Source organism: Pygocentrus nattereri, chromosome 12 (assembly GCF_015220715.1).
Source record: "Pygocentrus nattereri isolate fPygNat1 chromosome 12, fPygNat1.pri, whole genome shotgun sequence".
NCBI classification, from domain to species: domain Eukaryota; kingdom Metazoa; phylum Chordata; class Actinopteri; order Characiformes; family Serrasalmidae; genus Pygocentrus; species Pygocentrus nattereri.
Window position 1 is genome coordinate 15,793,215 of NC_051222.1, and position 21,941 is coordinate 15,815,155.

General features: G+C 39.9%; 2 protein-coding genes across 2 annotated transcripts; one reads left to right on the forward strand and one right to left on the reverse strand.

Moving 5' to 3' along the window:
- Positions 1–447: 447 nt before the first annotated feature.
- On the reverse strand, positions 448–6,940 carry blzf1 (basic leucine zipper nuclear factor 1). Its single transcript, XM_017701882.2, has 7 exons — positions 6,806–6,940; positions 5,032–5,133; positions 4,437–4,873; positions 2,881–3,080; positions 2,371–2,499; positions 2,006–2,234; positions 448–1,684 (listed from the first exon to the last, which is right to left on the reverse strand). The coding sequence occupies exons 2-7, from the start codon at positions 5,054–5,056 to the stop codon at positions 1,499–1,501; spliced, it is 1,206 nt and encodes a 401-aa protein (XP_017557371.1). The 5' UTR covers positions 5,057–5,133; positions 6,806–6,940; the 3' UTR covers positions 448–1,498.
- Positions 6,896–20,726, forward strand: ercc5 (excision repair cross-complementation group 5). The gene is made up of 15 exons (XM_017701880.2): positions 6,896–7,387; positions 8,094–8,269; positions 9,079–9,194; positions 9,288–9,389; positions 9,477–9,537; positions 9,660–9,803; positions 10,734–10,935; positions 11,808–12,791; positions 12,967–13,235; positions 15,643–15,762; positions 17,184–17,397; positions 17,560–17,704; positions 18,057–18,257; positions 18,411–18,495; positions 19,522–20,726. Exons 1-15 carry the CDS (start codon positions 7,300–7,302, stop codon positions 20,011–20,013), a joined length of 3,399 nt encoding a protein of 1,132 aa, XP_017557369.1. The 5' UTR covers positions 6,896–7,299; the 3' UTR covers positions 20,014–20,726.
- Positions 20,727–21,941: the final 1,215 nt, after the last annotated feature.

Consider the following 21,941-nt stretch of genomic DNA (forward strand, 5'->3'; position numbering starts at 1 on the left):
GCTTTAGTTTGTTCCCTGTGGAGGATGTGAACTTATCTCTTAGAAAATCAAAACATAAATTGGGGTGTTGAAACTTTTGCGTACAAATAAATGTATAAATATTTAGAAGACGTGTAGATTCACGAGCCATTCTGGATAGTGAATAGAATTACCATGCTTACACTGTAGACAGTTTCTATCACCACACGTGTAAAGAAATCAGAGTAACTAATCTGAATGACTATGTCTACGACCCATCTATTGAATTATGCAGAAATCTTTAGTGGAATTTTTCCTTAAAAAGTAAACTTGCGATTGGTGCCTTGGCTTCCCAGTATCAGACGAGCCTTAAAATGGGTAAATATTTCTTTGAAAATGATATTAAACTATATGGTGCACAAATAAGATTTTTAAAATTCAGGATGGTAATTCAAAGCTCTGGTGTGGTTTTATTGCAAGTACACACAATTTCGTATCAAACTTTATTTAGTCACTGCAGAGAATTAAGAATTTTACACAGAAAATGTTTTTGAAATGCCAAGGAAAACATTTCACACAACATCCGTTTCAGTAGAAATGAAACAATTGCATATTGCACCTTACAGTAAGTTCATTAAAGCCTAGACACAACACTAACCAATCCATTTTCAAACTAATGCACACAACAGTGCAAATACATAAATATGACAATGCAGTTTCATTCAGTACCCCAAGTTTTTTTTTTTTTTTAAAGATGGTTTCAGCTTTTTCACGCTATTATGTTCCACTTTCACTAATACTGCATCATCATACAGCGGTTGTCTACACATCATCATATACAAATACACAAGCAAAAGTCCATTTGTCCTCTGCTGCCTCCTTTGAAAATTCACAAAATCGACGTAACACAGACAACTAATATTTTATACAGAAAATGGAATGAAATTCAGACTCTTATAAATTGAAGACTTCCTCTTCAAAAGCAGCTGTTGCACTGCACACTGCATAGTCAAAAAAACTGCAAGAATTTCATCATTCATCTGTTTTAAATTAAGCATCTTTTCTGGGTGACCGGTACAAGTAGCTGTGCAAAGACATGGCAATTCACTCTACCTCAAAACCACTGACATTCAAGGTCTGATAAGTAGGCTAGAAAAAAGACAAGCAGCTTAACGTTGCAAGGAAGCTGCTAACATAAACAAAAAAAAGCAAGACATTTCATTGTATGCTGGTCAGACTTGATGAGTGAGTCCATATGTGTTCTCTCTTTGGCATTCACAAAAATAGACAACATATTGTCATTTATACTGATAAAGACCAGAGTTGTACAAAACAAAATACAGAAAGAAGTCAGCCCTATTGTCACATAACAGTACAGTAGTGGTATCCATCTTCTGATATGACCGTCAACGATCTAGAATGAATAAATACCTGCTCCTATCCAGCTTTCCAAAAATGTAGTTACAAAAGAAAGAAAATATTGAACAAGGTTGCTGTCTACTGGAGGTGAGAGTAGACATTAGTTTAAGATAAGTTTGTCTCAGAGTACAAGAAGCTCCCCAGAGCAGCGCTCACAGCAGTTGAAGGTGATGTTCTCGTATCGAGTGTATGGATGGAAACGTCCGATGCTTTTTTTGTTGGGCAAGAAAGGAGAAGTGGTGGGGTCAGAAGCAACCGGCTCACCTTTGTTGTCTGAGCAGGCGATGGGGTCTAGATTTCTGAGTACCTAAATTGGGACCAATGTCAAGAAGAACATTTCAGTAGACCTGAATATGACCTGCAATATCTTATTACATTAGAAAGAAAATATTGCATCTTCAAAATGGAAACTTGTGAGAAGAAAAAAAAAAAAATCATCATCTGTTATGATCCATTAATCATTGTAAAACTGTAAAAAAAAAACTAGAGAAATTTTAATTACAAAGTTCTTATGACAGCAGTAATATAACTTTACATTACATTCCAGCAGACCTTAAATCTGTCCACAGTCCAACAGAAAATAAACAAAGAGAATCAATTGAAATGTATAAAATGAGGAGTCTCATACCTTCTCTGCCATCTTCTCAGCTGGCGTATTGCAAAGTTCTGAAGCTTGGCTGCTCTTCACAGTAGTGTTGCAGGTGCTGCTGCCCACGTTACCCAGCAGGTGGGAGTTGATGGCATCAGCCAGCTTGCGATTGGCTGCAGCGAGTTCTCCAGTGCTGAGAGGCTGGGCACTGGGGTAGTAGGTTTGCCGTCTACCCCACTGCAGGGAGACTAGCAGCTGCTCCAGAGACCTGCACACAAAAGAACATCAGTGAGCTGTTGTATTTCATCCAAAGACCTGAAGCAAATCCAAGATCTATGATCTATCTACCTAAAATCTATGTTTTCTTTTGTTTCTAATCAAAAATCGTGCCTCTTTAGTCTTACCTATGTGTGTGCATCATATCTTGGGAGAATTCTTCCCTCTCGAGCAGCAGGTCCTGGATGGCGCTCTGGGCCTCTCTGGTCTGCCGCTGGAGAGCAGCTCTGGCGTTTGTCAGCTCCTCAGCCATGACTCTACATTTCAAATGCACAGATGAAAATCAGGCCTGAAATATCACAGAATTTCTTTTGATGCCACATAATGTAAAGTGAAAGGGTGCAGGTCACATTATAGCAAAAGCCACATGTAACATAAAATTAACATAAAAGTAGCTGTATAGATATTATACTAGAATCCCGATTTTTTTTTTTTTTTTTTAACTGTCCAAATTTGCACAAATGTGATATTTCTGCTTTTTGTAAAGAGCTAAACTGAATTTAAAAATTGGGTATTTTATATGACTTCTTAAGCGCATTAAAAAAAGCTCATTTTCAAAGAAAAATATCTGACTGGTATTGGAAAATTGAACGTGACATGCCACCGCTACTTGTAAGGACAAATAAATGAACACTAACCGACTGGCAAGAAATTTGCTCCTCCATACATCACACTGAATACTCATGCGCTCCAGCTGCTCAGCAGTGTGAGCGAGGTTACGCCCCAGTGCCTCGTTCTCCAGTATTAGCTGGTTCTTCTCTCTTGCCAGTCGCTCAAAGTGGTACTGCAAGTCATCCCCTACTGAGGCCACCAGCAGCTTCTTCAGCTCCCTGTTTACCTGCATGTAAAGGTAAAGAAGAGCAACTGATGGCAAGTTGTACAAAACTGGCATAATTTTACATCCTATTTATAGAATTTGACTAACACAATAAGTAATGTTTTCTCACAAAGAAGTTTTACTTAGAACTTTTAGGCAATTTTAGTCACTCAGATTACCTGACACCTAGTTGCTCTACCACATCCTCCCGTATACGAAAATTCTACACTAACATGTGTTCCTTTACAATTTTCCCACTGGCCAAAACTGAACTAATCAGCAGAGACATTTGGTGTCAGAAGTTACTTTTTTTGTTTTGCACTATGAGGTTAATATGGCCAACATGTAAAGGAAGCTTAAATAGTACTGTGCAAAAGTCAGAGACCTCCCAATTCTAGTTAAAACAGCTGTTCTGTACAAGTCATTCATTCAGAAAAAAGAAGAAGAAAAAAATTCACTATTTAGTGTGTCCACCATTGTTATTTTTATTCCATCCAGCTTCCATCCTTTTTGGGAGGATTGCTTTAATTTTTTTCCCCCAAACCTGCAGAAATATTCTGAAGTTCAATCTTAAAAGTTGGCTGCATTTTCTACTTCATGATAAGTAATCCCAATTACAAATATAGAATCATCAAACCTCATAAAACCTTAGTCCACATCTCAGATATCCAGTTTCAATGTTCTAGTGCAAATTTTATTTTGTCATTAATGGCTTCTTGGTAGCTGCTCATCCATTCAGACCCACAGCATCGAGTCGTTTTCACACAGTGCAAGAATTTTTTTTCCAGATCTGAAGTGAGAGTGGAGTGTATAAATTTAATCCCAATGTAGTGCATCACTGTCTGTGCAGTCAGTGTGTGAAGAAAACAGTGTGGTCTTTGTGATCATTGTCTATGTGTAGCAAAAGCACCACTGGCACTCCTCCATCTCTAATAGGCTAAAATATTAAGGAACCAAAAAAAGGTGCATACCGTTTCCCACTGGCAGAGATAAAACACGCATCACACGTACTCTAATCTCTTTAGAAATAGTTCCTGAAAAATTAAGAACTTGTACTGGTCGCTTTGACCATAAATTAAAACAATAAAGAATTGTCTCTGACCTTTGAACAGTACGCTACCTCAGCAATTTGCCTTGTACAAACCGCAGGCCAAAATCACACACTTGCCCCAAACTGCCTTGATTAATTAATCTTTGATGTGTTTGCTTATGTGGTTTCTAAAACTATTATCGATAAAGACGGACAAAAATATGATGCACAGATAAAAACAGTTATACTAGTGTCTATGTTGAAACCTGAACTGTATCAGTACTTCTATCCTTTTTTCGATAAAATTACGACAATTCCTTTCCTTTACCTAAATAGAAATGACTCACCTCTGTCTGAACACGCAACTGGTTGGAGAGGCCCTCTTTGTCCTGCAGCAGCCTGCGCTCAGAGTTCTGGAGCTTCTCCAGGGCGCTCCTGTAATCCTGTGGCTCCGGAGAAGGTGAGGGTGGCTGGTCCTCACCATGCTGCGGAGAGGCTCTGTCATCTCCTTTGTTCTCGTGAGCCCCAACTCGGCCACTTCGGCTGATGGCAGCACGGGGCACCACAATCCTCACAGCCTCCACCTCAGTGCATGCCTCCCTGTTCACTTTCCCCAGGTGGAGCACTCCTGGAGAGTGTGGCGATGCTGGAGCAGTCTTGAGTACTGGGTGCTGCTTTGATGGTACCTTCAAGACTGGGGTTTCCACTGAGATCTCTGGGGCCACCACCGGTTTGTCTGTCTCCATGCCATCTCCAGGGCCACGGACAGACACAATGGCCAAGTCTGAGAGTCGAGAAGATGAACTGTGAGATCAAGTACACAAACTGTGCAATCTGCTGAATCTGCATGCGCGCCTAGTTGGCTGAGCAGATATTTTGTCTAAAAAAGTCACAAAGGTATGAAAACAACATAATATAGAGATTGTATGGAAGATTACTCACTTTTCATGGCTACTTCAACAGACATTGTTGAAGAAGATGCTTAAAATGGCAGCAGAAATCTATCGTGAAAGATCCCAGACAATAATCTGTACAGCTTTCCACCTTGAAAGAAAAAAAGTCTTTAGGTCAATAAATATCCCTTTGTAAATGCTGAAGACTGAGGGCCAATATACATAAAGAGTTTCAGATCCAGATTAAGTCTAACTTGGGCTAGAAAGAAGTTCCACTGGTGATCCACCACTGGCACTGCGATTTAGTCCAAGACCAAGCCCAATCCATGTTCAGGAAACCACCCTAATTTTTTTTATGAACTTTATTATTTGCCACTCTTTTACCACGATCAACATTACATATAAAAACTCATGTAGGATCACTGGTGGTTTTGGATAGTAAATAAAATGGTTATAGTTGTGCTGTAGTTGGCTGGTTCCGATCACCACTATACAAAAATCAGTCAGTAAGTTTCTCTACAGTGAATCATTTTACGTCAAACCACTCTGAATGTTGTTCCTTGTTCCACTAAATTAGGCAGAAATTTTGAAAAATGGGTGGAATTCCCGTTAATGTGATTCAGACGTCTGGTTCCTATTACCATCACTGTTTTATTAAACAGACCACTCGGAAGTTACATCTAAATCATTTCATTATGCAGAATTTAAACAAAGAGGAAAAACACTGTAATTTAACACCTGATAACTCACTCTACATACATACCATACGCAGAGAAGTGTTTCTGTAAGGCATGCTGGCGCTGTACTTTGCTTAAATCTCTAAGCAACCAAAATAGCAACTCAGCTGTATTGTAGATAAGCTAGATAACAAGCTGCTGTATAAAAGCCTTAATCAACAGTAACAGCTACACACTGGTCCTTCAACGGTTCTGTAGTAAACACAACGGTTCTATTTAGAACCATTTCTACAACGATTTCAAGCTTAAATGGTTCTTCGTATAATCAGATTGGTTGGAAATGTTTCTGTGTAGCACCAAAAAGGTTCTTCCATTGTTACAAAGTTTAACATCGTAAATATTCGTTTTTAAAAAGGTTCTATATAGAACCGTATACAACACGTTCTCCGTCAATCTGAAGAACCACTTTGCCAGGCAAAAAAAACACTGAGGAGTAAATTGTTCTATATAGAACAACTGTCTTTACTAAGGAACCCTTGAAGAACCGTGTTTTTAAAGTGTTCACCGACAGTAGTAGAGTTATCAATATAAACTTCAGGTTTAGATTCACAAATAGTAAATATCTTAGTGTTCAGAGTCTAAATGAGTGCAGTTAATCCAGACAAGCCGAAAACTGGAAAATAAGAAAAGGGGAATCATAAAAATGACCGCGGTTAGTTAACGGCCAGTCCGCTGACGACAACCAGCCAACACCGCCAGCGCCGAGAACAGCAGCCAGCAAGCGAACTAACGAGCGTTTCGCTGGGAGTTTAGTAGCTAACTAACCACATCCCTTCACAACATCAGCCACGATGTTTCGCCATTACCCCGTTTTCATCGTAGTTACCGTGTTTTATGGCCTGTTCAGCCAACATTAACAGCTAGCTGCTAACGGCCGGTTAGCTAGGTTAACGCTAGATAACCCGAGCTAGCAGGTTGGCTAGCGGTCAAAACAACCCGCTTTCGGGGGAAAAGCGACATAAGAGAACTACGCCGAAACAAAACACACGGGGCTTTTCATAGGTATTACACAGCCATGCAAATGTCAAGTAACGAAACAGTAGTGTGGCTACAAACATCGGCATTTTAATCAGCCCTGCCACGTACCTCTCTCACCAGCAGCCGGAGTTCCCCATTTTCCCCTCCGACTCGCAGCGGAACTGATCTACACAGCCAGTGTTTCCGCAAGACGCTTCCTGCTAACGTTACGCGAACGCTGCTAGAGACGGATTAGCATTGTGCTAGTTGGTTAAATACGCCGGTAAAAGTTTGTTATCAGTCCATAAAAGTTGCAGTTGCGGCAAAATATATAGCTCCGTACAGTGGCACCGCATAGAGATTTATTTGGCCCATGAAGGCGCTCAATCCAAGAGAGACACAGTAGTAGCTGTGTAGCCTGTCCGGCTGGTTATTGTTGTGTCCCTCAGGGATGTTTACTCCCTAACTAGTGCACTGCACAGGGCACAAAGTAATGCATTCTACACCTAAATAGCGCACTAGGGCGTTCAATAGGGATCTCCTTGAGTTCCAGCCGTAGCTAAGTGCTCCTTTCACGTCGCCTGTCCCTGCTGTAGGTGTCTGAGACCTGTGAGAGGAGTGTAATGGGAGTTCATGGGTTATGGAAACTGCTGGAGAGCACAGGGAAGCCCGTCAACCCTGAAACGCTCGAGGGGAAGATCCTAGCAGTCGGTATCCTTTCTACTGTACACCCCTGATTCTTTCCTCCTGCCTCACAGTGTTCACTGATGAGCCGTTTTAAAACCACCTCGTCGTTTCTGCATTCAGTGTCCATTTCATCAGCTCCACTTACTATATAGAAGCACTTCGTATTTCTACAATGACAAGAATGGCCCACCTGTTTCTCAGCACACTTTGTTAGCCCTTTCACCCTGTTCTTCAGTGGTCAGGACCCCCACAGAACAGTATTTGGGTGGTGGATCATTCTCAGCACTGCAGTGACACTGATGTGGTGGTGGTGTGTTAGTGTATGTTGTGCTGGTACAAGTGGATCAGACCCAGCAGTGCTGCTGGGGTGGTACAGGCCGCCCCTGACCGCTCCTTAGCTACGGCACTGGTTCAGAGTGTGAGGATTGGCGGGTAGGCTTTGTAAGAATAAGATTATTGCGAGCATTTCTAAAATTACTAGCTTGTCTAGTAGGTCACAGCAGGTCTATTGTATTGTTTTTAGTTTGGATACTCTTAACGACAGGAATGCTGTGGCAGTCATTAATAGATTCCAGTAGTCACTTAGTGGTAAAAAACAGGAAAATATGTATGATATCCCATAGGACCTGTGAACCCATACTGCTTAGACGAATCACATCTTTCCTAAAACGTGTGTGGCTTGTGCTGTTCAAAGGTATGTCTTTGCCATCCTTGATATCTGGATTCACAGATATCAGTATCTGGCTCAACCAGGCAGTAAAGGGGGTCCGGGATCGGGATGGTAACAGTGTCCAGAACGCCCACCTTCTCACACTGTTTCACCGCCTATGCAAGTTGCTGTTTTTCCGCATCAAGCCCATCTTTGTGTACGATGGAGATGCACCACTGCTTAAAAAGCAGACCCTGGTGAGTAAAGTCTGCAAGTATGGAAGATATATAGAGACACATTACTGTAGTTGAGAGTAGAGAATGCTACTAAGTGGGGTATTGGGTGGTTAATGAAGATCAATGGGGGTACAATAAGTACAACAATGCTTTTCCTTGGCACTCTTCTAGAAATAAAAAGCCTCAGTTCCAGAATACCCAAACTTTTTGACTTGGTAGGCTTTGTGTTGGGCTGAGGACCAAAAAGAGTATACAAATAAATAAGGTAGGTAGGCTGCAAGTCAAGTGTTTTAATTAACATGAAATCAAAAATAACCTTTTTTATAATTAGTTCATGCTTCTTGTCATGTTAAGCACAAATTCATCATATACAATTTATAAGAGAAAATCCTGGTTTTCATCAAAATTAATGATTTTTGTTTGCTTCTAAAGCATCTTTCTGAAGTTTGACTACAGGACATTGCACCAGCAGATGAGGAAAAGTAATATTAACCAATAATATCACCTGCAGTGGTGGGGGTGGGGTCAAATCAAATGGTTTCGGCCACTTTGGCTTTTTTTTCTGTTGTTTAATGGCAGCGGCCAAGGGGTTAAAAGCCACTTCATCAAATTTTTTTATGCCTTTATCCGTTACACCAACAAATTAAAAATATGCTTATGAAAACAAACATTTGATCAATGTTTACTCTCCCTGGTTGGCTTTTTAACCTTTTGTCTGCAGCCTTGATACTTTTTCATTTAAAGAAGAGTCCCGTGAAAATCCATTTTTGAATGGATTGCAGTACTAAAGGTGTTGTATTGGAGTAGAAATAAAAATGGTTGTACTTCAGGCCATCAGGAGACAGAGGAAGGAGGAGATGGCTCGTGAATCAAAGCAGACCAATGAGAAACTCCTCAGGACCTTCCTGAAGAGGCAGGCCATCAAAGCTGCACTGGGGGACCGCAGGTTAGGGACACAATACAAGTGCCTGTATTACAACTGTTGATAAAGTACAGTAAAAGAGTTCATCATGCAGCTACATGTTTTTGGTTTTTGCAGTCAAGAGACAGTTCCTAGTATCTCCTCTGTTCAAAGAGATGCAGAAGATGACATGTATGTTTTACCAGCACTGCCTCCCATAGAGGAGAAAGAGAGGAGTAGGTAAGAAAGCACAGTCAGTTTTTAAAAAAATAAAAATACTTGGTGCATTTTGAACATAACCATTGCTTTCAACAAACCCCATCTTAGCTCTGATGAAGAAGAGAACAGAGATGGGGATGAGATGCCAGAGGCTTATCTCAGATTTCAGGTGAGATTAAGCAGTGAAACCCAGTCTGAAGGATATACCGCACCAAGTTTAAATATGTTCAGGATTATGTTATCCTGCTTTTTCTCACAATTGTTTATATTTCAATTTAAATGTCTTTGCAGGAGGAGTTCTATGACAATCCCAGTTCCGTAGACATAAACTCCCAGGAGTTTTCCCTCTTATCACCGGAGATCAAACATGAGATCTTGAAAGAGATGAAGGAGTTTACCAAGAGAAGACGTACATTGTACCACACACCTCCAGAGGTACTGCAGACATACATATACAATGACCTGTTGACCGTTGCAGCAGTTATGCTTCCCTTTCACAATCATTCAGATGTTTGAAATATTTGATTATTGATACATCTGTAAAATGATTTAAACATGGTACTAGTTCTCATAGGATTAAGATCATTTGTGTGAGGCTGTAAAAATGAAGAAATGTTTATAAATATAGGTATATATGTTTCAGTGTTTTAAATAAATGTATAAATAATTTAATAAAACATTTAGAATGCCTCAGTTTTGAAAAGCAGTGATGAAATTACTTCACTTAATTGACTATTAATAGATAATTACAGTATGTTATTTATATCTTAGTTCTATTTGTCATGAAAAAATAATTCTGAAAGCTGTACTATGCAAGATGTTTTTGTTAAGATTAAATGAAGTCTCATTATTGAGTCAGGAGAAATAAACATATGGTATATGGTACCAACCCTCTTCCAGGTTGACCAACTTTCCTGCAGAGTTTAGTTCCAACCTGCAACTAACGTGCTGCTCCTCCCATTACCTAACACTAATGCATCTGATCCAACCAATCGAAAACTTCTGAAGAATTGAATTGGTTGTAACAGGTGTTGCAGAGTGTGAACTAGATTCCACAGGAAGGAAGATCTCCAAGACCAGGGTTGGAGACCACTGCTCTAAAGCTTGAAATGGTCAGTGGTGTTGGGTCAGATTTGACGAGAGTTTTTCAGACCACGTCATACGTGTTTATGTATTAATGCTGCATGCACAGGCTCAAAAAGAAGGTCCAGCTTGATGAGGTTTTGATGATAATAGTACATCTTCTGAAGACACGTCCTTCACCAAACACTCACAATCATCAAAGTTCATTTGCTTGGCGAGGGGTATGAAGCTCAACTGACGTGCTTCCAAATGTTGTTTGCTATTACATATCTCTCCTTGCAGAGATCAAGGGACTTCTCTCAATACCAGCTGGCAGGGCTGCTGCAGAGGAATAACCTGAACCAGCGTCTGGAAGGAGTGGAGAAGGAGATGAGCCAGAGGAGCTATGGATCCATGGAGGAGCAGTACAGGCAAGGAGGAGAACACACTATTGAGGCCCACCGAGTCATCTCTGAGGACTCCTCGCACTACATTCTCATCAAAGGTCAGAGCACTGTTTATCCATTAAAGTGATTGGGGAAAAATCCAACTGAAACAATTTTCCTCTTACCTACTCAGTCAGCCAAGACATTTCTAATGTCTGAACTTTGCTTCTTTAGTTTTGCACTGAAGCTTTTCTGAAACTGTTGTAGCGAACAAGAGATCTTTGAGTGCTCATCGCCCCACAGCGACATCTGGTGGCCAATCAGTACAATGTTTCATAGACACAGAAAGCAATGCATTTTCATGATAGCGTTACTAAATGTTCAGACATCAGATATACAGCCTCATTGTTTATATCAGTATGCTCTGATGGTTGTTTTATTGAAACAGATGCAAAATATAATTTAATTAAAGCTCAATTTCTTAACTCAAATAAATACTGTATATACATAAAAATATATCAGTGTGGAAAAAACAGGAAAATAGTTTTTAAACGCTCATATTCATGCCAGCGAGGTAATATTTGAGACATTTATTTACTGTACAGTTATAAGTTGTAAGTTGTAGGAAGAGTTCTTGTGCCTAGGTTTGTATCTCCTTCAAAGTTCGAGAGGGTGCAGCAAATCAGGTGACTGACAACAGTCACAGTTCTGGGATCAAAAATAGGATTTTCTGACTTTCAGTTAGGATTTGGGTAGTCATGTGACTTAGAACAGGAGGTCCAAAGCTCTTACTTCTTTTATTTTTATATTTTAGATTTTTCTCCAAAATGAAAAATGAAACTTAATAAAAATTGTCAGGAATTAATGTACTGAATTATTGTATTTTTACATGAAAATCAGTGTGACAGGTTGCCTATTTCTGTTACAAAGGAATCTTAGTTGGAAATATTCTAAAATATTTAGTAGAAAAAAGTTTGCTGTACTTTTACAGGGCACCAAAAGCCTGTCAAGGCTCCCGAAAGCCAACCAGCTGCCACTCCTTGGTCCAGTGGGCCGTGGTCAAAAAGAGGAAGACCTAAAGGACGGCCTGAGCCCCTTTGGCGCCCAGTATCGGATGATATCCTAGAGGGAAATGACCCTTCTTTTTCATCATCATCATCATCATCTACAACCCCAAAGCCAACTCTTTCTGTGGAGAAACAGTCCTCGGATGGAGCTCCCCCCTCTCCACGAACCCTTCAAGCCATTCAGGCAGCCATGATGGACACCAGCTCTGATGAAGATGAAGGGGTCTCCAAGAAAACAGTCCAAGGAAGCAGAACGACAAGTTCTCAGGATGACAATGGGGGTGTGTCTCCTCGTACTTTAGAAGCCATTCAGAGAGCCATGATGGAGGATGACACAGCATATAAAAAGGCTCCTCAGCCAAAGTATGTCATCATCACCAGCTCTGAAGATGAGGATGGAGAGGAAAGTAAAATGAGTGTCTTGCCTGAAGCTCAGGAAGAACATGGAGGTGGAGTTTCTCCACAAACGTTGCTGGCCATTCAGAGATCCTTGGGAGAAAGTGGCACTAAGCACAAAGAACAGCAGGATCACTCAACCAGTTCTGAGGGGGAGGAAATGGAAAAGGTGGTTGGAATGAGGAGCAAGGCTTTCAGATCTGCTGTGCTGACTGAAGGAGAAGAATGCAGACCAGACGAGAAGAAAAGCAGTGTAGCAGATGCCCGAAGTACAGTTTTTCCCTTCTCAGATGACTCAGATGAGGAGATTAAACCCAAGTCCCACCACCATGCTTCACTCCAAGGTCAAGAAGAAACACTTGAAGAAAGTGACTTACCTGAGAAGGTTTTTCCCCAGAAAGGAAGCTTAGAAACTGGTACTGACCAGGCAGACGTTCACACTGAAAGGCAGAGACAGGAAAGAAAAGGGCAAATTACAGTAAAGAGTGAAGAGGAGGACAGCAGCTCTGAAGGTATGAAAGCCTACACTGTTTACACAACAATAACAGAAGTTACACTTACACTTGCTGGGTAATTGCAATCCATTTATTATATGGACTAAATATTATGTATAGTATTGGTCTGCAATGCCTTTTTGTGTCTATATCTAACTTTTTATTACAACATTTTTGTCTCTTGTACTGACAGAGGATTTCATCGAGGTCTCAGAAGGGGAGGAGATGTCTGAATTAAATGATTCGGTAACCAGAGTCGATGAACTGTTAACAAGTCAGACCACACAGCTAGATGTGAATAAGACAGAAGAGGACATGGAAATAAGTAATGAGGGGGCAGATACAAGTGACATAAGTCTGCACTCATCTCTAAACCAGACTGAAATGGAGAGGCAAGAAACTGAGTCTGCTCAGGAAGCCACAACTGTCCCTGCTTCCAGTGAATGGGACAACATTGATACGGTACATTTACCATTACATTTAAGCCATTTAAAGTAATAGGTTTAACAGTTTTCCCTTACTCCAAATGTTGTTGGTCAGCTTTGCATGTTTGATGTCCAGTGTTGGCTTATTCAGAAGACTTGGACAAAGGTATGGACAAAATTGGACATGTTGCTGTTACTGTTTCTAGCTTTTCAATATATCCCTTGTCATTTTTAGAGGTAGCAATATTCAAACAGGTGTATTTCCATTGGACAGGGCAGTACAGTTACAAATTCATAATCACGCATTTAGTCATCATTCCAACTGCCAAGTGAACGGTCTTGTATTTGGGTACCCATGCTGAATTTGATTGCACTTCTTGTGCTGGGCTGGGTATGTGTGATTAAAATATTAGAAATAGTGCACTAGACACATTCCACACTGATTGTCAGTCAAGCTCCTACTTTGTTGCTATTGTTGCTTGTTTACTGTTAACACTAGCATTGCATGACAATTGAAACTACCTCCTAAAAACCCCTTTGCTCACAAGGTATGGATAGTTCTGGGTTTAGATTAGTAACCATATCATGCCGTATCACAATGGCTGGGTGAAACATTTTTATACAGCACCTAGTCCTAGTCTCAGACGCTCTGCCCACATGTACACAGGGCATCTGATTATACAATTATACAACCCCAATTCCAATGAAGTTGGGAAGTTGTGTAAAACATGAAAACAGAATATGATGATTTGCAAATCCTTTTCAACCTATATTCAATTGAATACACTACAAAGACAAGATATTTAATGTTCAAACGGATAAACTTTATTGTTTTTTGTAAATATTCACTCATTTTGAATTTGATGCCTGCAACACGTTCCAAAGAAGTTGGGACAGGGGCAACAAAAGACTGGGAAAGTTGAGGAATGCTCAAAAACACCTGTTTGGAACATTCCACAGGTGAACAGGTTAATTGGAAACAGGTGAGTGTCATGACTGGGTATAAAGGGAGCATCCCTGAAAGGCTCAGTCATTCACAAGCAAGGATGGAGCGAGGTTCACCACTTTGTGAACAACTGCGTGAGCAAATAGTCCAACAGTTTAAGAACAACGTTTCTCAACGTGCAATTGCAAGGAATTTAGGGATTTCATCATCTACAGTCCATAATATCATCAAAAGATTCAGAGAATCTGGAGAAATCTCTGCAAGTAAGCAGCAAGGCAGAAAACATTGAATGCCTGTGACCTTCGATCCCTCAGGCTGCACTGCATTAAAAACTGACATCATTCTGTAGTGGATATTACCACATGGGCTCAGGAACACTTCAGAAAACCACTGTCAGTGAACACAGTTCGTCGCTCCATCTACAAGTGCAAGTTAAAACTCTGCCATGCAAAGCGAAAGCCAAATATCAACAACACCCAGTAACGCCGCCGGCTTCTCTGGGCCCGAGCTCATCTGAGATGGACTGACGCAAAGTGGAAAAGTGCCCTGTGGTCTGACGAGTCCACATTTCAAACTGATTTTGGAAATCAAGGACGTCATGTGGCCAAAGAGGAAAATGTCCGGATTGGTATCAGTGCAAAGTTCAAATGCCAGCATCTCTGATGGTGTGGGGGTGTGTTAGTGCCCATGGCATGGGTAACTTGCACATCTGTGAAGGCACCATTAATGCTGAAAGGTACATACAGGTTTTGGAGCAACATCTGCTGCCATCCAAGCAACGTCTTTTTCAGGGACATCCTGCTTATTTCAGCAAGACAATGCCAAGCCACATTCTGCACATGTTACAACAGCGTGGCTTCGTAGTAAATGAATGCGGGTATTAGACTGGCCTGCCTGCAGTCCAGACCTGTCTCCCATTGAAAATATGTGGCGCATTATGAAGCGCAAAATACAACAACGGAGACCCCGGACTGTTGAGTAACTGAAGTTGTACATCAAGCAAGAATGGGAAAGAATTCCACCTACAAAGCTCCAATAATTAGTGTCCTCAGTTCCCAAACACGTATTGAGTGTTGTTAAAAGGAAAGGTGATGTAACACAGTGGTAAACATGCCCCTGTAACAACTTCTTTGGAATGTGTTGCAGGCATCAAATTCAAAATGAGTGAATATTTACAAAAAACAATAAAGTTTATCCGTTAGAACATTAAATATCTTGTCTTTGTAGTGTATTCAATTGAATATAAGTTGAAAAGGATTTGCAAATCATCGTATTCTGATTTTATTTATGTTTTACACAACATCCCAACTTCATTGGAATTGGGGTTGTAGTAAGAAAAGCTTCATGATATTGTATTTTTTTTAACCAGCTGCTTTGACGGAACCAATGAAATTATCTCACACGTAGCGCCAAAGTGAAGTTATTAGATTGGCTGGAAAGTATCATTATGGAATTATTAACTGTTAATTCAGTCAGCATTTGTGTATGTGTCCTGTAGGAGGAGCTGGAGCAGTTGGAGAGAGATTTGCAGGTGGAGCAGAGCAGTCTACACGAGCAGCAGCAGCAACAGCAGCGCAGTGCTGCTACAGTTACAGGACAGATGTGTCAGGAGAGCCAGGTGAGCACAGTGAACTCACTGGGTTAGCGAATGTCAGCTATGTCAAGGCAGATGATCTTTGCGTTAAAAACACAATAGAACTGATATGTTTATGCAACTTTGCATAATGAAAAAATGAAACCCTTTTGTATTCACACTTGAAAGTTTTTAAATTTACATAAACGCATCAAATGCGTTTGAAAAATCTCAAAGTTTACCTACATCTCACTGTGTTTACAGTGCATTTTTGTCTTAACTCAGCTTGTCTTTGTTCTAAATTTTGCTTAAAGATCTGAAACAAAAAAATAATGAAAAGAAGAAGGTCAAGAAGTTGCAAATACATTTTCACAGCATTATATGTCATACAACTTGAAGCCGGCTTTAGCAAATTGTCATGGTTGACTGCTGTTGTTTTTTCTGTTCTGGTTTATTCTCTCGGTTACTATTCTCTTATCATTAATTATGTTCCTGTGAATGACCACAGAGCTATTTTGGTTTCTCTTGTGGCTCTCAGTCAAGGTTTTTATTTCCACTGGTGTTGAAGGCTGATATTGGCACTCTGGCATGTGTCTGTGGTTGCTTGTGGTTGGGGTTGGGAGGGGGTCTGATGGCCACAACGGGTGTGACTTTGAAACTCAAAGACTTGTTTGCTGCTCCTGCTTGATATTGTAGGCTCCTGACATTAGCATAGCTGCCAAGTAGAGATAATTTAGAATAGACATAATCATAAACTAATCTAATTTACCACTGCCCACCTGTTTTTCCCGCTTTGTACTGTAATACTTTATACTAACAATGTTTGCTATCCGGTGTCGTCCAGAGGAGGATGGGTTCCCCTTGGTTCCTCTCAAAGTTTCTTCCTCTTGCCCTTAGGAAGTTTTTCCTTGCCACTGCCTTGCTTATGGAGGCTTGGACCTGGATTTTCTTTTCTTCCTCTTTCTGTAATACTGATTGTTCTGTAAAGCTGCTGTGTGATAACACCTGCTGTAAAAAGTGCTATATAAATAAACTTTGCTTGCTTGCTTGCTTAGACATTCCCACCTCATGAGACACAGCTTGAGCTCAGACAAACAATAGTACTGCCTAATGTGATCGCAGCAGTCAGAACTTTTGATTGAAAATGTTAGTGAAAAAGTACTGATTTGTCTGATGTCTGATTTCAATAGAGCAGTATTTTGGATAACCGTGAACCAAGAACGTAGGTGTAGGTCACTGCCTATTACACATTACTTCTGCTGGTTGAATGCGTCTGAAATGGCCGTAACAGGAAATAATATTTTGTAACCTCTATTTCTAATACTTATTACCATAAAAATGATTCATAAAGTAGCTTGACTTTTTTTCCAAAATTTTCATCTGCCAAAACATCGATTCAGGAGGAAGTTTTTATTAGGACTCAGAACAGAGCCAGTGGTGTAACACATCCTGTTTTCTGGGTGTAGGAGCTGTTGCGGTTGTTTGGTGTGCCCTTCCTGGTAGCACCTATGGAGGCTGAAGCTCAGTGTGCAGCTCTGGACCGAACCGATCAGACTCATGGCACAATCACTGATGACAGTGACATCTGGCTGTTCGGAGGACGACACGTCTACAAAAACTTCTTCAGCAATAACAAATATGTGGAGCATTACCAGTATGTGGACATTCAGAACCAGCTGGGTGAGAATTAACTGTTAGACGGTGCCGGCAACTTTATTAAAAAATTGTATTTGTCTGTATTTGTTCTTATGTGATGGGAAAGTGGCAATTATTTTCTTAAAGATGCTGTAATGTAGAGCATAGTAATATAAATTATTTTAAGTATATCATTATCTTCCTTAGGACTAGACAGGACCAAGATGATCAACTTGGCATATCTATTGGGTAGTGATTATACTGAGGGGATTCCAGGGGTTGGATATGTTACAGGCATGGAGTTGCTCAATGAGTTCCCTGGGTCTGGACTGGAACCACTCACAGAGTTCAGGTAGGACACTTGGATTCTCTTTGATGTCATCACGATTGGAACAAAACCTTGTTTCTTTAAAAAGCAGCTTTACAGAAGAAGCAATAATGACTTTGCCTTTCAATGTAAGTTGATGTAACAAGATATTATCATAGACCATTTTGCACTGTTTCTTTTGTAATTGGTGATGCAGTGTAAACAGCAATAGTGTTTTGTTTTTTTTTTTAATTAAGTGATAAATAAATAAATAAATGACAAAAAGGAAATCATGCAAACACAGTTAGAAAACAGTGGTTGAGCTTACATTTTGATTACATAGTAGACAAGGTATTGTGGAGCAGCAGTAACACTCGGTGTCTTCTGCCTGCCACAGTGAATGGTGGAATGAGGCTCAAAAGAACAAGAAGCTGGTCACTAATCAGAAGGACACCAAAGTCAAGAAAAAGCTGAGAAACTTGACAGTACATGCTGGCTTCCCCAACCCTGCTGTCGCCCAGGCCTACCTCCAGCCATCTGTTGATCAATCAGAGGGCTCCTTTAGTTGGGGCTGCCTGCAGCTCCATCTAATCAAAGAATATCCTTCAAATACAACTTTGCTGGTATATGTGGCAGTGATTACATTCTGTCTATAACTAGTCATGGTTCTCAGTATATTAAGTGCATATATATGTGAGGAAATCATTTAATGAGTTTCAAGATTGTAAAAATGTTTCTTAACTAGTATTAAGTTTTGTTTTAGCCGTTTTGGTTGGAACAGCAAGAAGACAGAAGAGACGCTGCAGCCAGTGCTCAAACAGCTCAATACTCAACAGGTAAAGGAGGTTGAAAATATTTCACTACTGTTGTTTCAGGATGAACAGTGGCTGCTTACAAAGTAGCAATGCGCAACTTTAACTCACTATAGAGGATTGGAGAAAAAGTCTGGCATTCACCTAAACACAAACCAGCAATACAGTTTTGTTTGTTTTTTTGTTTGTTTGTTTTTTTACATTTTTATTTATTTATGTATTTGTTACTTACAACTTTTTCAAAGGTGTTTCACATAAAACATTGTATGTAAAGGAACAGGGATATATATATATATATATATGAAATAAACAGTACTGTGCAAAAAAAATCTTAGGTACTGTTTATAACCATGTTTTTGGTAGTAAAACACATAACATTAAAAATATATATGATATATATGTAATATATTAGTCGTTTTTTTGTGTGTAGTTGATAAAGTCCAGATTGCCTTCAATCTTTAGATTTAGATTAGATTTGTCAAATTCAGCAGCAAGGCTGGTTTAACCGAATGATACACTGATTGAGCGAAACCAGGTATGGATGATAATTACAAATAATACCAGGCTGCCATGAGGATAGATTTAAAAAATGTACAAACACAGTAACTTACATAAAAACACATTCTAACATAAAATTTATCAAGAGAATAAGTGCTTACTGTCCAGATCAGTAGCTTAATGAATATTAATTTCCCAACACACTACATCTGTTATACTGCATTCATTATACAAATTTTATTCTATTTTGATAACTAATCATTTTGTATATTATACCAGAATAAGCCCTTTTCTCTCTCATAATACCTTGCAGACTTAAAATTAAGCTTTAGAAAATGCATACAAGCTATTGTGAATGTCTTATGAGCTACAAAATATTGTTATATGCTTTTGTCTGTGTTGCCAAGCCTTTCTTAACATTATCAACAAAGAGAAAAGAGTAAGCTGATCTCGAATCAGCACTGTAAATCTCAATACTTCACAAGTACAAGTGAACAGTAGTGAGCCATTTTGTCTCATTTTGCGATAATTGGGTGGTTTTTTTGTCTGCAGACACAACTGCGCATCGACTCCTTCTTCCGTTTGGAGCAGCAGGAGAAGCAGGCCATCCGTAGCCAGCGCCTGCGCAGAGCTGTCACTTGCCTTAAGAGGAAAGAGCGTGAAGGAGTGAGCAAAGAAGACGAAAGTGATGAAGATGAAAAACAAGTGTCGCCGGTCAAGATGGGAAAGAAGGAGAAAGCCAAAGAGGGAGGCACAGACATTACACCTGCAGGAGTGTTTGGAGGAGGTTTCATTGGGTCAGACGTCTACACCGACATCCTGGAAGACGAGATAAAAGATGAGCAGCCTGTTCAGGAGGAGAAACAGCCTAGCAAACCCTCAAAGGTGGAGCCTGTCAGCAGCAGCTCGAACTCAGAGGATGAAAATGAGAACAGCTATGGAGCTGCCATGGTCACTGCACGCTCTGTGTTTGAGCTGAAGCCGAGAGGGAGAGGGAGAAGAGGAGGACGAGGTGGGAGAGGAAAGGCCAAGAAAAGCTTATAAAGATGAAATTTAAAAATAATATTTATCATGTTTAAGAAGCAAAAGAGGACAGTAACCGTATGATGTGAAATGAATTTCAGCTGTAAGTGATAGTTTGGTGAAAAATCAGAGTGCCAAAAGTGTCATCCAAATTATGTTTGGTGTCTTGGAAGCTTCTGAACACTTGTTTTTTTGATGCTGAATGACATACTCTTATCTATGTAAATGGACAAAATAAAAGATGTCTGTGTCAGAAACCACATTAGCAAGACTTTGGCATTGGTTGGTTGCTAGTTGGCTACATTAGCATCGTAGCTCCAGTGCATAACTAAAGAAGCAAAGTTCAGACACCAACCATGTCTTGGCTGATTATCTCCATATGGACGAAGGGGAAATTAGCTTTTTGCCGAATTTTCACTTTAAATTACAATAAATTACACAAATGATGACCGTTTGTATATCATTTATATACACTACTATATTAGTTGTGTATTATTTGTGTGCATTGTCAAAGCATGTGTATTTTTCTCCATTTTTGTGTAAAAAAACTCTGTAGCTCTTTATGTTTGAAAGAATATTTGTATAGCAGTGAATGGACAAATTCACTCTCACAATTATGGTTAAAAAAGTGGAATTTCTCAAAGTTTCTGTGTGTTATATTAATTTTATATTACTTATGTATAACTTTTTATCAGAGCTGTAATTACTTCTGTCAGTAAACTGTCTATGCTGTTTGCATGTTTTTTAAACAAGTTGGCTTGACAGATTGGGCTAGGAACACCTTCACATCCATCTGGATAACATGGCAGTGGTCTAGAAACAACTTCATACACCTGGGATACCATAGCAATGGCCTGGCAACACCTTTACAACCCTCTGGGTACCATAGCAACCTCTTAACACCTTAGCAAACACCTGGGATTCTATAGAAACAGATTAGCAACCACCTGGTATTACATAGCAAAAGCCGAGCAACACTTTAACAACCACCTGGAATACTATAGCAATGCCCTAGCAACATCTTAGCAACCACCCTAGATAACACAGCAAGTGCCTAGCAGCACCATAGAACTACCTGGGACACCATAGCAACCCTGTGTTTCCATAGCAATAACCTAGAAACAACTTAGCAACCACCCGGGTCACCATAGCAACAGTCTAACAGTACTTTAGTAATCACCTGATACACTGTAGCAACAGCCTAAGATCACCCCTGATAGCTAGAGGATAGGGGGCCACTGTTTGCCTGCTGATGGCAAAGCTGTCGGTCTCCTTCTCTCTTTAGTTATACTTTGTAAATTAGTTGAGTAAATAATTTTAATCTAATGTCAGCAATATTTTTAATTAAATCATTTTATATTATGACATTTTTCTAAGTTTGTAATATTTATCTTTATTTTCTAAAATAAAAAGCTGTATGCATTTAAAATGTGTCTGAGGTGATTAAAACTAGTTGGAGCTTGTATGCAGGGCAGTATGTGGCAAACATACTGTTATGTTAGAATGTTATGTAAACATACAAAATGCTAGATGAGAAAACCATAATAAGATCTGTTACCTGTTGAGTTATCAGTTAATTCAGTTTTCAGCTGCAGCTCTACTTTTTATTGTTGTGGCCCAACAATGTCATGGCTGTGATTCTGCACTGCATAAACACATTTCAATCATGATGTTAACCTTTATCTGAGAATGAATTCAGCACAATTCATCACTGTGGACCTTTCAACATTAGTTTAATGGCTTAGATATATTAAGACAAGTCAGGCACACCTAATTTACAAAGCAGACCACCCCTCTCCACAGTGGGTCCACTGAGCCTGCACAGAGGTCTATTAAAAACCTGCACAGAGCAGGACCATCTAAGGCCATAATATCCCACCCACTCCAGGCCTGAAGATTTAATGTTATCTGTATCTCGCCCCGGGAGCTATTGTTTTCTTTACTCGATC